Raw genomic sequence first — 14,085 nt, 5'->3', positions numbered from 1 at the left:
TAAGATTAGTTACGGTTATGTTACAAAGAAACGATGAGTATAATTGGTTTAAAGAGATATGAAATGATAATAACAGGCAATTTTAAAAAAGATCTTTTACCAGAAAGGTATACACGTTTTATGATTCCTAGTAGTCCTGGCTTTGGGGGGTACTTCGCGTACATTTTTCTTTTAGAGAGTTAACTTAAATTTTCTTGTTCAATGAATAATGTAAAAAATATAGTTAGTAATACCCAAACAATTGAAATAAATCAAAATGAATCATATATGGGTGTCAATTAATTATTTATTGCATGAAACTGCAATATATTCATTTTAGCCTTTTGACGGCCAACCAAAAATCATAAATGTGCTCTGCTGAGAAAAACGTACTTTACCTGGAAATGTTACCCAAACTTTTTCTGAAGGCCTTGGCATATAGAACAAGAACATTTAAGTTAACTCTCTAAAAGAGTCATGTACGCGACCTACCCCCCAGAGCCTATACTATAGACCCCATAGAAATGTTCTATCTATATTTAGAGCTGGTAACCTTCCCTTATGTCTAGAAACAGGAAGATATCACAGGCCTCCAATCCCATTATTAAAACGAGTGTGTCCCTTTTGTCGGCATAGTGTTGAAGATGAAACACACTTTCTACTTTTATGCCCTTTTTACGAAGATCTTAGATATCCTTTAATTGTTAATATGCGATCTTCGTATGACTATTTAAAAACCCTTTCAGTTTATAAAAAAGTAATTTTAACAATGAAAGATGAACATAAATTTTTAATAGCAAGAACTCTTTTTAATGTTTCAAAGACGGAAAACCTTTTTTTTTATTATTAAATAAGACGTAACGTCGATTATTTTAATATACTTTTTCCTTAGGTGGTTTCAGTGGAAACAAATTCTTTTATAGTTTTATATAGTATGGTATAATTATGAAATTAGATTTTATTATGAGTTTTTAAATTATATAATGTATTTTTTCTTTTATATACATGTACATATTAGATTTTTTTTTATATGAATGATACTTCGTATTTTATGTTTCAAGTGTCTCATAAGCCTATGTAGGCTGGGTGACAATACGTGATTTTTTATATTATGAATATTTTGTGTGCATTGTCATGTGACACTCCAATAAACAAATAGACATAATAAAAATATCATCATTGTTTTGAGAGTGATTCGTAAGTGTATGTCCTCACAGTTATATTTAGTCCAGTGAACTCTGTCCTGTGCTAGGTTTGATTTCGTAAATTAGTCTGGGAGTTACAGTCCTCATTTGGGCGGTGCAGGAAGGATGATGTTGTATTGTCCTGTAAAGGATCTCCTCGGAAGTGGCTGTCCTCCTATAGACGAAACAGTTGACAGAGATTCGTGGAGCAGGGCTCACGCGACCGAGCGAAGTGAGCCCAAACTTCGCTCTGACCAGCCTGACTTCGCCGTGCCAGTCAATGTAAGGCGAAATCTGTATCGCCTTTTGAAAAATAGCCATCACTTGCAATGTACGCATTCACGGATGAATAGTGAAGAACCTATTCATAGATAATAATTAAGTGTGAATAGCCTGAGAGTTTGAAGAGACACTGGTGCTACAAAATAATGCGACAGGCTCATAGATAGATGGTCTAGCTCAGACAACACCCGTGTCTGGCACTAATAGTTGGAGTAATTAACTAATGTTACGTAGACTTTGTCATAATGAATAAATTCAACATACAAAACAGATGTCAAAATTATAAAATAGCGGTGACCTGTCCTACAACAGTGACAAGGTGCAGCAGATAAGCAATGTTCACACCTTCCCGGATACTAGTACCCATTCAGTTTGACAACTCCACAGTGTATTAATTAAGAAACTGTGACGGTGGAACGCATTTAATTGCCTCTGGGTAATCTAAGCTTGACCGTGGTAGATTAATCTACTAGGACAATACTCTGCATGGAGTAGGTATTAAATGAAATGAGAAGACAAACTTGTAAGAGAATGAATTCTAAACGGTTAAATTAGTGATTTTCAATTACATTTCATTATTTCTAAAGAAGGCGACATGTGAAAAGGTGATTAAAAAACCCCCAACAACTATAGGGCACATATGCATCAATGAGCAGTACAGACGGTAAAAAAAAGAAGAAAAAAAAAAAGAAGAAGAAAATACAGATTGTAAAAGTTGCACCTGCATTAAGATAACTTCTTTTTCTTTGGATTAAAAATTCAAGTACCCCTGTTGTTAAAAACTTCGCCCTCTCTAACGTTTGAGAGAGAAGTGACTTCGCTCTATGATTTTGACCTCGCGTGAAGCCTGATGGAGTTAACCACTGTGTTGCCAAATGCCCGACTCGAGTCTGCATTGTGTAGAGATATGGTCTTCTTGTCGATGATCGTTTCTTGTAAAGATTTTAAATATAAATGTAACATTGAATATTTAAACGTCTACCTCCACCTAGAGTTTTGATTCGTTAGTTATCAAATTAAGTGTATTGATTCTCATTGGCACTCTTCACAAACGAATTCAGAGCTATTTCGGAAATTTAGCATTTTTGAATTTTTATTAAAGATTTAAATACAAAATTAACATTGAAGATTGAATAGTTCCGAAACTGAGAATAACGTTTCTCAGAGGCATTCTTCTTATAGAGCTATTTTTGGTGGGGGGAAGGCTGATTTTTGTCCGAATTAAACCAAAGTGTCCGAATCAGAATTACATTTATTCATATTAGCATTACTGAGAAACAGCTATATAGGGTTGCAAACGAATAGCCACACATTTTTACATGGATTACAACTAATATTGTGGGTAGAATTATGAAAATACATGGTGAAAAGTGTTCAAACCAGCTCATTTTGCTCGAATGTTTCTATCTTTTTTGCCCGAAGTCAGTTGCTTTCAACTTATTTTCGTGCTTATAGTCAGTTAAGGTTCAAGCACGCTGTCAGGGGCACACTCCTCAGCTATCTGGGCTGTCTGTCTAGAACAGTGGGTTAGTTGTTAATTGTTAGTGGTTAATGAGAGAGAAGAGGGTGTAATGGCCTTACACTTACCCAGTGAGTCGTTAAAACTCGCTCTGGGTGGGAACTGGTACCGGGCTGCGAACCCTGTACATACCAGCGTTATGTCCTATGTTGTAACCACGACGCCACCAAGGCCGGTAAACCAGCCTTTAATGGATGACTTAAAAGTTAAATCCATAATAAAATGGGTCATTGATATACACGATCTGTATTTATTATAAGTATCACTGAACCAAATAATATCCGGTCGGATCAAAGTTCGTGATGCAGTTAATATCAGCAGTCTTGCCATTGCTAATAAATGTGACCGTGTTTGTTGTGAAAAAAAAAAAAAAAACTATCTAGGCAATTATTGTATGCTATGTGAAATAGCCGTGTACTCGAAAGAGGCATTTGTGTTATATATATATATATATATATATATATATATATATATATATATATATATATATATATATATATATACTCTTCACAAAAGGTAGGGGAACTTTGAAAATTAATGTTAAACGTTTTGACCACAAACATCCTAGTAAAGAACGTTCAGGTATTTTTATCAACACACCGAAACACATTCCATAGTTTGCACATTCATCCAGGAAGGTCCATTAATCACTGTTGAACATTATGTCTGTCAATCCTTTTCATTCTGTTGATCATACAGTTGCTATTGTTTTGTTTTTAGTAATTTTTATTGTTTGAGAATTTGTGATTTACTGATAAAAATAGCCATCAACTTTCAAATTTCACTTCTGATCCCAATCGTCCTTCAAGATCTTTGGTGGTCATACAACCTACTGTAATACTAAACTACCGGTTGTGATGTTTGCCCAATTAATTCACTATTATCATATAACCATTCCCCACAGCAATTGTAAATTCTTATTAGAGTTCCCCAACAATATACATACATACATACATACATACATACATACATACATACATACATACACACACACGCACACATATATGTTTAGTTTAGTTTTTTAATTGTCTCATGATCGTCTTTGTGTTTATTACATATAAAAGTACAACTAAACTAATTTGTTATGTTGTCTATATTGCATCACATTGATGTCATTTCATCTCCTCGTTCTACTTAATCGACGATCACGATCTGCAAGTCAAGTCAGTGCGTTTTGAAATCTTGTTTAGGATAAAAATGACGCGCATAACGTCTTCACAATTCAGATTAAAAACAAGAATAACAAGATACTGGCGTGTGGAATAGTGACGTTGGACCGTTCTTTAAAATTTAATGAATGGACGAATGAACCTTTTATGCATAGACAGCATTGAGTTTGCAGAGGTTTGTAAAGCAAACTAGTTTGTCGATGCTTATAAAGTGTGCATGCACTCACTGAAAGGCAACTCTGCTGCACATTCGTGAAAAACATAAGTGCACCAGTATCGGTAACATGTAAGTTTAACACCACTGTCGATATTTTATTACAACTTGGTCTATCTCTCTGTCCATCCATCTGTCTGTATGTCTCTTTCTGTGTTACCTAATTTTATTTACGAGTTATCTGTCTATCTGTCTGTCTGTGTCGTTCTCTATTCTCTAATCCTATATATGAGTTATCTGTCTGTCCATCTATCTGTCTGTCTGTCTCTTTCCGTATTATCTAACTTTATATATGAGTTATCTGTCTATATTCTTTAATTCTCTATATGAATTATCTGTCTGTCTGTCTGTTTCTCTATTCTCTAATTCTCTATTTGCGTTATCTGCCTGTCTGTGTTATTCTCTATTCTCTAATCCTATATATGAGTTAGCTGTCTGTATTGTTTAATTCTCCATATGTGTTATCTGTCTATTTTTCTGTCTGTCTCCTTGTATATTCTTCAATTCTCTATTTGAGTTATCTGTCTGTTCTGTATTCTCGACTTCTATATATATATGTTATCTGTGTCTGTTATCTGTCTCTCTATATGCTATCTAATTGTATAAATGATTTATCTGTTTATCTGTGTATTATTTAATTCGATATATGAGTTATCTGTCCATTTGTCTGTCTGTCTGTCTGTCTGTCTGTCGGTCTCATTCTGTTTTCTCTAATTCTCTATATCTGAGTTATCTTTCTGTCTGTGACTTGTTATCTCTCTGGCTCTTTTTGTATTCTGTATTATCTATACAAGTTATCTGTCTTTATGTCTTTTTGTATCCTCTAATTCTCTATATGAATTTTATGTGTCTGCCTTTTTGTCTGTCTCTTTCTGTATTCTGTTTTTCCTTATTCTCTATAGGAGTTTCTGTATTTGTCGGACTGTCTGACTCTTTCTGTGTTGAAGGGCAATCCAAATAGTCCTATTCGTATTCGTAACGAATACGTATGTCTGTAATCTTTTTGAGTGATCTCTCGGTCTCTCTCTGTATGTGTCTGTATTTTCGGATTTATTGTTTGTATAGTCATCAGACCATCTATTTTACATGTTTTCCTTACAGTCTCTCTCTCTCTCTCTCTCTCTCTCTCTCTCTCTCTCTCTCTCTCTCTCTCTCTCTCTCTCTCTCTCTCTCTCTCTCTCTCTTTCCCTTCCCTCTTCCCCTCCCCCTTCCCTATCATGATACACCTACACTTTTCACTTAACTACACCTGTATTTAAAACAAAACAAAAAACAAAAAAGCAAACAAAAATTATGAATAATACAATGAACTTTTATTGTCATAACTTACATTGAAATCCGGAAGGTATTTCCGTTGTTTCTCTTATATTTGATGAGCACGCGTTCACATTTGGAGAAGCACACGACTGCGCGACCTTTACTAACACTTTCTGTCACGTTCACGCTTACGATGTTCGGTTGCAACCCATTGTCTTTTAAATCCTTCAACACTTGACTAAAGTTAGGGGAATGTAGACGGATTTTACCCGTGGTAAACGTCTAGCTGTCATAACCTGTATTATACAACACCACGTGTTCCTAGACGTGTTTGCGGGAATCAGTAGCGTAACTGTCTCCAAAACATTTCTCCCCCTGCAGTTATAATTTAAAATCTTTTTGGTTGTCCAAATTAAAATGCACAAAAAATGAAGTCCATTTAACTAAAAAAAAAAAATCCATTCTGACCCTCAAAGTCCTTTTTTCTTGCTGGCTTATTTTCACACCCAGGACCGTCTTTCACAATTCGTCATTGCAAAATAAGACATATAGCAAAGGTCAAACTATGTTTTCGTAATATTTCAACCAATAGAACAAGTCATCTACAAAAATTAGTTTGCTGGATGACATCATTTGCATATACCAAAGTTCAAATTATGTTTTGGTAATATTTCAACCAATAGAAAGAGCCATCTAACTACACATACGAACTTATTCACAATAGTTCCCTTGAGATATTTACAGCACGATACGTCTGTTAAAATCATGCACTGTCGCTATTTTATTACAAGTTGGTCTATCTGTCTGTCCATCTGTCTGTCTGTCTCTTTCTGTGTTACCTAATTCTATATATGATGGTGTATATAAACGATTCCTTGCTACTAATGGAAAAAAGTAGCGGGTTTCCTCTCTAAAACTAAATTTCAAAATTGCCAAATGTTTGACATCCAATAGCCGATGATTAATAAATCAATGTCATCTAGTGGTGTCGTTAAACAAAATCCAACTTTAACTATTAAAATGTTTTACAAAATGTTGAACCACCAAAAAAATCCAATTATTCTTTTCTATTGTATGTAGTATTTATACCATTTAATACCATCCACAAATGAAAACAAAATAATGAAAGAATGATTAGAACTACATAAAAATAAATCAATAAATAAACAATAAATAACAAACAAATTTAAAAATTGGTATATGGATATATTTGCAACAAGTTGGTCACTGCATTTAATTTCGGACACTTAAAAACGGTTATCATTGCAGGTCAGTGTCTAGATAGATTTCATTAAATAGCTTTTGAAGACATACTTTTATCAAAACACAGTTATGCCTACATACACCAAATAACCAGTGTTGCTAGCTTACGCTGTGCCATATTATAAGGATGCAATTAATGTCTGATTGATAAGGACCACTTACATCAGTTAAAACTATATGTATCTTGGTCTGGGTATTTGCAAAGGCAAAAATTACTTTCAAAATTCACTTATCAAAATAAATTTCGCATTTGACATTCTGTCGAAATTTATCATGCTGGTCTACTTTCAACTAGGTGTTTGCTAGGTGGTGCGTGGTTAAGTGCGTGACAGTGTAAGGATTACTTCTCAATCAATCGTTTTAAGACTGCCAACCTGCTCGTCTGCAGTCACATCGACTTACAATAGAAAAGAAAAAACATACCACGTTCTTGGTATCGGCTTTCACACCTATATTGACAAACGTTTCTTAGTTGGGAATAGACCCGTAACAACACTGTTCACGCTTTGAGAGAAAAGCAAGATTAAAGTAAAACATAGCAATGAATTAGGGCAGGGCGGCGATAATCAGGGACGGGCCAGAACCAAATACGGTAGGGTGGCAGTGTTCAAGCTAGGATTTTGATGGGGCAGAACGCTAATTTAATTATACTAAAAGGCAAAAGTTATTGTGACACACAAAAGACAAAGATAATTGATGATAAGATTTTACTGCCGTGTATGAAACGTTATAACATGGAAAGAGAAATGTTCGAAGGTATGGAAACGAGTAATAGTCCATGAAAAGGGCGCACCTGCTAATGCAAATGAGCTACATCACTAGAGGGGGTCCAGAGCGAAGTTCACACAGTCAGGAGCGAGTGTGTCTACCTTGAGCATTGATACAGGCCTGGCACCGTTGTCTCATTGAGGCCACTAAACACTGGTGAAAGGGATGGTAGGGGCCGTGAGGGTTGCTGGCTGTAACCTGTTTCGCAGATGCGAGATGTGTCTTGGCAGGGTGTTGTCACGGGTGGTCGGCCGCTACGGTGACGGTCCCTGACCTGGTTGTTTTGTTGATATCGTTGCCATAAGTGCCATGTGGTGTTTCTGTGGACGTTGAATTGACGTGCGACGTCACGCTACGAGGTCCCAGATTCAAGCATCCCTATGACTCGCCATCTGTCATTTTCTCTGAGGCGTGGCATGACGAAATTGCATCAAACAGTTCACTAATGGTGTTTTTATGACTTCTGGACTTCTGAAGACTGCACAGAGTGGCAATGATTTGCGACTGAATGTCTGGCCTTTTATGGTGAACACTGGGCAGGATTTCTCCCGAATATTCCATGTTTCTTGCACAAAGCATGCAATCGCTGCAACAACTGCTTTGTTGCATTTCTTTGAGCTGTTTCATGCATATTTTCAAGGGTCACAGTTGACAGAAAAGAAAGCAAGAAAATACTTTTGCGACATGGGGTCCCACAGGGAGGAGTCCTATCACCTACACTTTTCTTAATCTTCATCAATGACCTTGTGCAGGAACTTCCCAATGGAATACAAGCTGCCCTTTATGCCGATGATTTGGTGATGTGGTGCAAGGAAGAGCATGCCACTACTGCCACCTACAGAATGCGGATAGCAGCAGACAACCTGAGAGCCTGGTCAGAAAAATGGTGTGTGGCTATCAATAAAGACAAGTCTTCTACCACACTCTTCACTCTATCACCAAAGAAAAAAGCAGGAACAATCAAAATTGGGAACACTCCACTGAAACATGCAGATGAAGTAACATACCTTGGGGTCACCTTCGACAAGAAACAAACTTGGAAACCACATATTCAAAAGGCAGAGACAAAAGCCAGATGCAAATTAGCCATCATGCGGAAACTAGCAGGAACTAGCTGGGGAGCAAATGAGACAATCCTCAAGAGAGTATATCAAGGAACTGTACGGCCGCATCTTGAATACGGTTCATCAGCCTGGTCAACCACTGCAAAGACCAACCAGCAAGCTTTAGACAAGGTTCAAAACCAAGCTCTGCGAATCATAACGGGATCCATGAAGTCTACACCCATTAAAGACATGGAAAAAACTGCAGCAATACAACCCCTTGGTGAGAGGAGAGATGCCAAGATCATGATCCAGGCAGAGAAATTCAGGTACCTGCCCAATCATCCAATGAAACAAAGAATGGATGGTCTGACAAAGAATCGTCTCAAACGTAGCAGTTTCATCCACCAAAGCAGAAGACTTACTAGAGAACACCAAGCTAACCCGTTACCAAAGACACTTCCATTTTGCCCAACAGATCTTCCACAACCATGGAATGATGAACAAGCCAATCTACAGATCAGCATGTCTGTCCCACAATTAGCTTCAGCAGACTCCCAAAACGACCTGGTCAAACGGTCACTGGCAATGGCTATGATCAGTGACCGGTACCCAGAAGAATCTTGGATCCATGCATACACTGATGGTTCGTCAACAAATGCTGTGGCCAATGGAGGGGCAGGCATATTTATCAAGCTCCCTTCAAGAAATACCCTAACTGCAAAAGTACCAACCGGCACCCACAGTTCCAACTACAATGCAGAAACCCATGCACTTATTCAGGCTGCTACAATGATCAAGGATGCAAAAGAAGACTGTCAACAAGTTGTCTTCCTCACAGATGCTCTCTCAGTCCTACAGGCCTTGCAAGGGGAAAAACTTCCTCACCTGAATGAAGCCATGCAAGAGGTAGCAAAGGAAAGACGAGTAGCTCTACAGTGGATCCCAGCACATTGTGGGATTCCAGGAAATGAGGAAGCAGACAGGCTAGCCAAGCTAGGAGCTAATCATGTACAGCCCAGCAACAACATTAGCTTCTCAGAGAAGAAAACCTTGATAAAGGCAGCCAACAGACCCAGGACAGAACAAGATGATTACCACCTTCTCAGTCGCTTGGAACAAGTAACTCTGTTGAGACTCCGGACAGGCCACAACCGACTGAATGCTCACATGTTCAGAAAGTTTAAACTTGCAGCAACACCAACCTGCAGTTGTGGCCTGGAAGACCAAACAGCAGAACACATCTTACAGGCGTGTCCAATTCATCAAGACCTGAGACAAGCTGAGTGGCCAATCGAAACTGCCATACACACCAAACTCTATGGAAAGAGAGGCGAACTGGAAAAAACAGCTCATTTTATCTTACAGACTGGACTATTGGTCTAAATTGTGAAAGAGAAAAAAAAAAAAAAAATGCATATTTTCTCTGGTTTACATCCATAAATCCAATCACAAATTTATTACTCCAAACAATCCATGTCACAATAACATTTGCCTTTGAGTATATATGACATTTTAACGCGAAAATCATATTTTATTCGACTCACGTAGTCCAGTGGTAGAACGTTCACCAGATGCGTGGTAGGTCTGGGATCGATCCCCGTCGGTGGAGCTATTGGGCTATTTCTCGTTCCAGCCAGTGCACCACGACTGATATATCAAAGACCGTGGTATGTGCTATCCTGTCTGTGGGATGGCCAATAGATTTTGACAATAATACTGAACATAGAATTAAACACTTATCTGATAACACCAGTGAGCAGTATGACACTGGACCAGATCCAATTAATAGTCCCACAAAACCCCACAAAAAAGAAAAAAGAAAAAAACCCCAAAACAAAACAGAAAAGAAAAGGGGGGGGGAGGGGGGGGGGCATGGTTACAGTGTAGGCTAGCTCGAGTAGTGTGACGTCAGAGTACTCGGCCTGCGTGTAAACCTATCACTGGGTATTGGTTGACTTTGCGAAAAGACCTACCCCTTATTATAATATTATGTCTAAAAATAATAAAGATTTTTAAAAAAATGTGATCCCCATAATTGGTATTACATTTTCTATGTTCTGTTTATTTTTTCATTGAATGAATCGATCGCATTGATATCGCCAGCTGTATATATTATTTCGCGTCCACCATAATTTAAAAAAATGATAAACACTACCACTTCTGTTGTTTCTATAAGCTGTGACACTCCCCCCCCAAAACAAAACAAAAAAAACAAACAACAACAACAAAATGCACAGTTTCTAATATTTTATAAAGAATTGCCGAATAAATAAATGTCAGTAATTAAAAGTAACTAGTTGCGACCAACTACATCTGCAATTGAGAACGAAATATCAAACGAGAGTTGGTGGAAACAAGCGACAGAGTGACCGTTCTGATCAAGTGACACATTTGGTGCAGTCGGAGATTGCCGAAACGATAAAAAATAAAATGTTTTTATTGCTCAAATAAAATATAACTTTTATTGTTTGTATCAAACATGCAAATGAATACTCGTATCATGTGACACAACAGAGGCTGTTAAAATAGTGTTAAATTATGAGAAGTTATCGTAAACTGCTGAAGTTTTTCGTCAGTTGCGTTTTTGTATACACCGCAGCTTCTTTTGTTTGATGTCCAGTGTATTCAGTGTGTGAAAAAAGTGTGCAAATTAAAATAGCGGAGCTGGGTGCTGTACAATATAGTTGGATGCCGGATGCGGGAGTGGAGAAAAATAAAGGGTGCGGCAAAACACGAAAGTGGTGCGGCAACAAAATGCAATAGCGTGCTGGTCGTCCCGCTTCAATGGAACACTGAGACCACTTTCCACAACAGAAAAAAACCTACCTGTATAAAACGATTCGACCCTTTGTCCGCCCCAAGTACCAGGATAAAACATGCCCGCTACCAACCGATAAATGAAACAGTACGACACCAACAAAATATAATAAAGTGGGGTGGGGTGCGAAATGTAACCGGAATTTGAATAAAGGGATGCGAAAGGTTGTCGTTCGCTAAATTTCATATCTGTCACCCATGGAACCATCTATGATTTACTAATTTATATTACATTCATGTATGGGATCTGTAGATTTAATTTTTGTAAATAAGCAAAATCGGAATATATCACTACAAAAAATAATAATAATAAAATTAAAAAACAATTCGGAATATATAGCTTACAATACTGGGTAATTAAAAAGATACCGATTCTAAATTAGTTGATTTCATTGAAATTGGGCGGGAAATAACTTAGAATAAGGTAATAACGTTGACATTTCATTTTGACGTCGTCTTCTTCAATATTGAAAAAGTGACGTCATTAATGCTGTATTTTACAAGACATAATTAAGACAGAGCACAAATACGTGTTATTTACCCAAAAAAGAATACACTTTTTTTTGCCAAGTTGTAGGCTTTCCCATGTGACGGCTCATTCATATATATATATATATATATATATATATATATATATATATATATATATATATATATATATATATATATATATATATATATATATATATATATATATACTCTTCAAAAAAAGAAACGCAAAAGTGTACAAATGGGTTATAACTCCGATTTTATGTTTCCTACCGGTTCATGCTTTGTGAATATAAGGTCATTGCATGTCCCAAACACATTCCCACGGTTACATTCGATAAAACGCAGCTACTGTACAATAAAGTTCCAAAATGTGAATATTCGCAAAAACGCAGCCACGTGCAAACCATGTCACCACTGCCCGTGCGTTGTCTGCACGTGCAACATGAACACCGACAGTATAAAAGTGCAGGGTGTTCGCTTGCCTGGCCTCTGTATCTGGCTGACAGTTGACAATCCAGGACATGCCACGTCTCAGTGAACCGCAGAGAAACAATGCCATCGGCCGACTAGACGCAGGCGAATCCAGAACGGCCGTTGCCAGGGCATTCCATGTGTCCCCAAGCACCATTTCCAGACTGTGGGACCGTTACCAGCAACATGGATCAACACGTGACCTCCCTAGATCCGGTCGACCACGGGTCACTACCCCCGGGCAGGACCGCTACATCCGGGTACGCCACCTTCGGGAACGATTGACTACTGCCACCTCCACAGCCGCAGCAATACCAGGTTTGCGCAGGATATCCGACCAGACCGTACGGAACCGCCTACGTGAGGTAGGAATTCGTGCCAGACGTCCAGTTCGAGGTGTCATCTTAACACCACAACACCGTCGACTCCGACTGCAGTGGTGCCAGATTCATCGACAATGGCCTCAACTGAGATGGAGACAGGTGTGGTTCAGTGACGAGTCCCGATTTCTGCTCCGACGTCATGATGGAAGATGTCGCGTGTATAGGCGTCGTGGTGAACGTTATGCGGCAAACTGCGTGCAGGAAATGGACAGATTCGGCGGGGGTAGTGTCATGGTGTGGGCAGCCATCTCACACACTGGCAGAACTCACCTGGTCCACGTGCAGGGCAACCTGAATGCACAGGGCTACATTGACCAGATCCTCCGGCCACACATCGTTCCAGTTATGGCCAACGCCAACGCAGTGTTCCAACATGACAACGCCAGGCCTCACACAGCACGTCTCACAACGGGTTTCCTACAGAACAACAACATTAATGTCCTTCCTTGGCCATCGACATCACCGGATTTGAACCCAAATGAGCATCTATGGGACGAGTTGGACCGACGCCTCCGACAGCGACAACCACAGCCCCAGACCCTGCCCGAGCTCGCAGCAGCCTTGCAGGCCGAGTGGGCCACCATCCCCCGGGACGTCATCCGTACTCTGGTTGCTTCAATGGGCAGGCGGTGCCAGGCAGTTGTCAACACACGCGGAGGCCACACCCGGTATTGACTCCAGATGACCTTGACCTTGGTGGTGTGTCCTATCACTTACTCACAATGGACTAGAGTGAATTGTGAACAATCCTGCAACATTTGGTAATTATCGGACTCACCATTCAATAATTAAATCAATTCTCCAAATGTTACGACAATGTGGTTTTGCGTTTCTTCTTTTGAAGAGTATATAAACGGCAATGATCAGAATAGCCGCGCCCCCCCCCCCCCCCCCGCCTGCTACGGACCACGGTCGGGCTGTTGGTGCTCCCTTGCACCTGCCAGTGCAGACGGTCCCTCCCCCCTTTCCTTTCCTGGACGGAGGAGCCGGCCGAGGCCCAGGACAGGCGTGCGCCACAACAGCTTTCTCTGAATGTGCACGTAAAGCCCTATGACCTGACCTGACCTGATCAGAATAGCACAATCTAATTAAAATTAGCTCCACTATTACATGTAATAGTGGAGCTAATTTTAATTAGATTGAGAATAGCATTGATGTACCTTTGTTCCCGACAATTTGTGGTCGGATGGTGTAAATGTCGCACTAACGACCGTCGTAACGACGAAAGAGAAAAAAATGTT

General features: G+C 39.0%; 2 protein-coding genes across 2 annotated transcripts in view; both read left to right on the top strand.

Annotated features, from left to right (window-relative positions):
- Positions 1 to 1,289: 1,289 nt before the first annotated feature.
- LOC121389826 lies at positions 1,290 to 10,064 on the top strand. Its single transcript, XM_041521475.1, has 3 exons — positions 1,290 to 1,445; positions 5,250 to 5,333; positions 8,388 to 10,064. Exons 1-3 carry the CDS (start codon positions 1,290 to 1,292, stop codon positions 10,062 to 10,064), a joined length of 1,917 nt encoding a protein of 638 aa, XP_041377409.1.
- The window catches only part of LOC121389825 (EGF-like domain-containing protein 2), a 14,599-nt gene continuing 4,839 nt past the window's right edge, over positions 4,326 to 14,085 (top strand). Inside the window, exon 1 of the mRNA XM_041521474.1 lies at positions 4,326 to 4,419. The gene's annotated coding sequence lies outside the window, so the exon portion shown is untranslated. The remainder of the gene's footprint in view (positions 4,420 to 14,085) is intronic.

Source organism: Gigantopelta aegis, chromosome 15, assembly GCF_016097555.1.
Source record: "Gigantopelta aegis isolate Gae_Host chromosome 15, Gae_host_genome, whole genome shotgun sequence".
Classification (NCBI taxonomy): domain Eukaryota; kingdom Metazoa; phylum Mollusca; class Gastropoda; order Neomphalida; family Peltospiridae; genus Gigantopelta; species Gigantopelta aegis.
The sequence above is the reverse complement of the archived record's forward strand: the minus strand, read 5'-3'. Positions and strand labels throughout refer to the sequence as shown.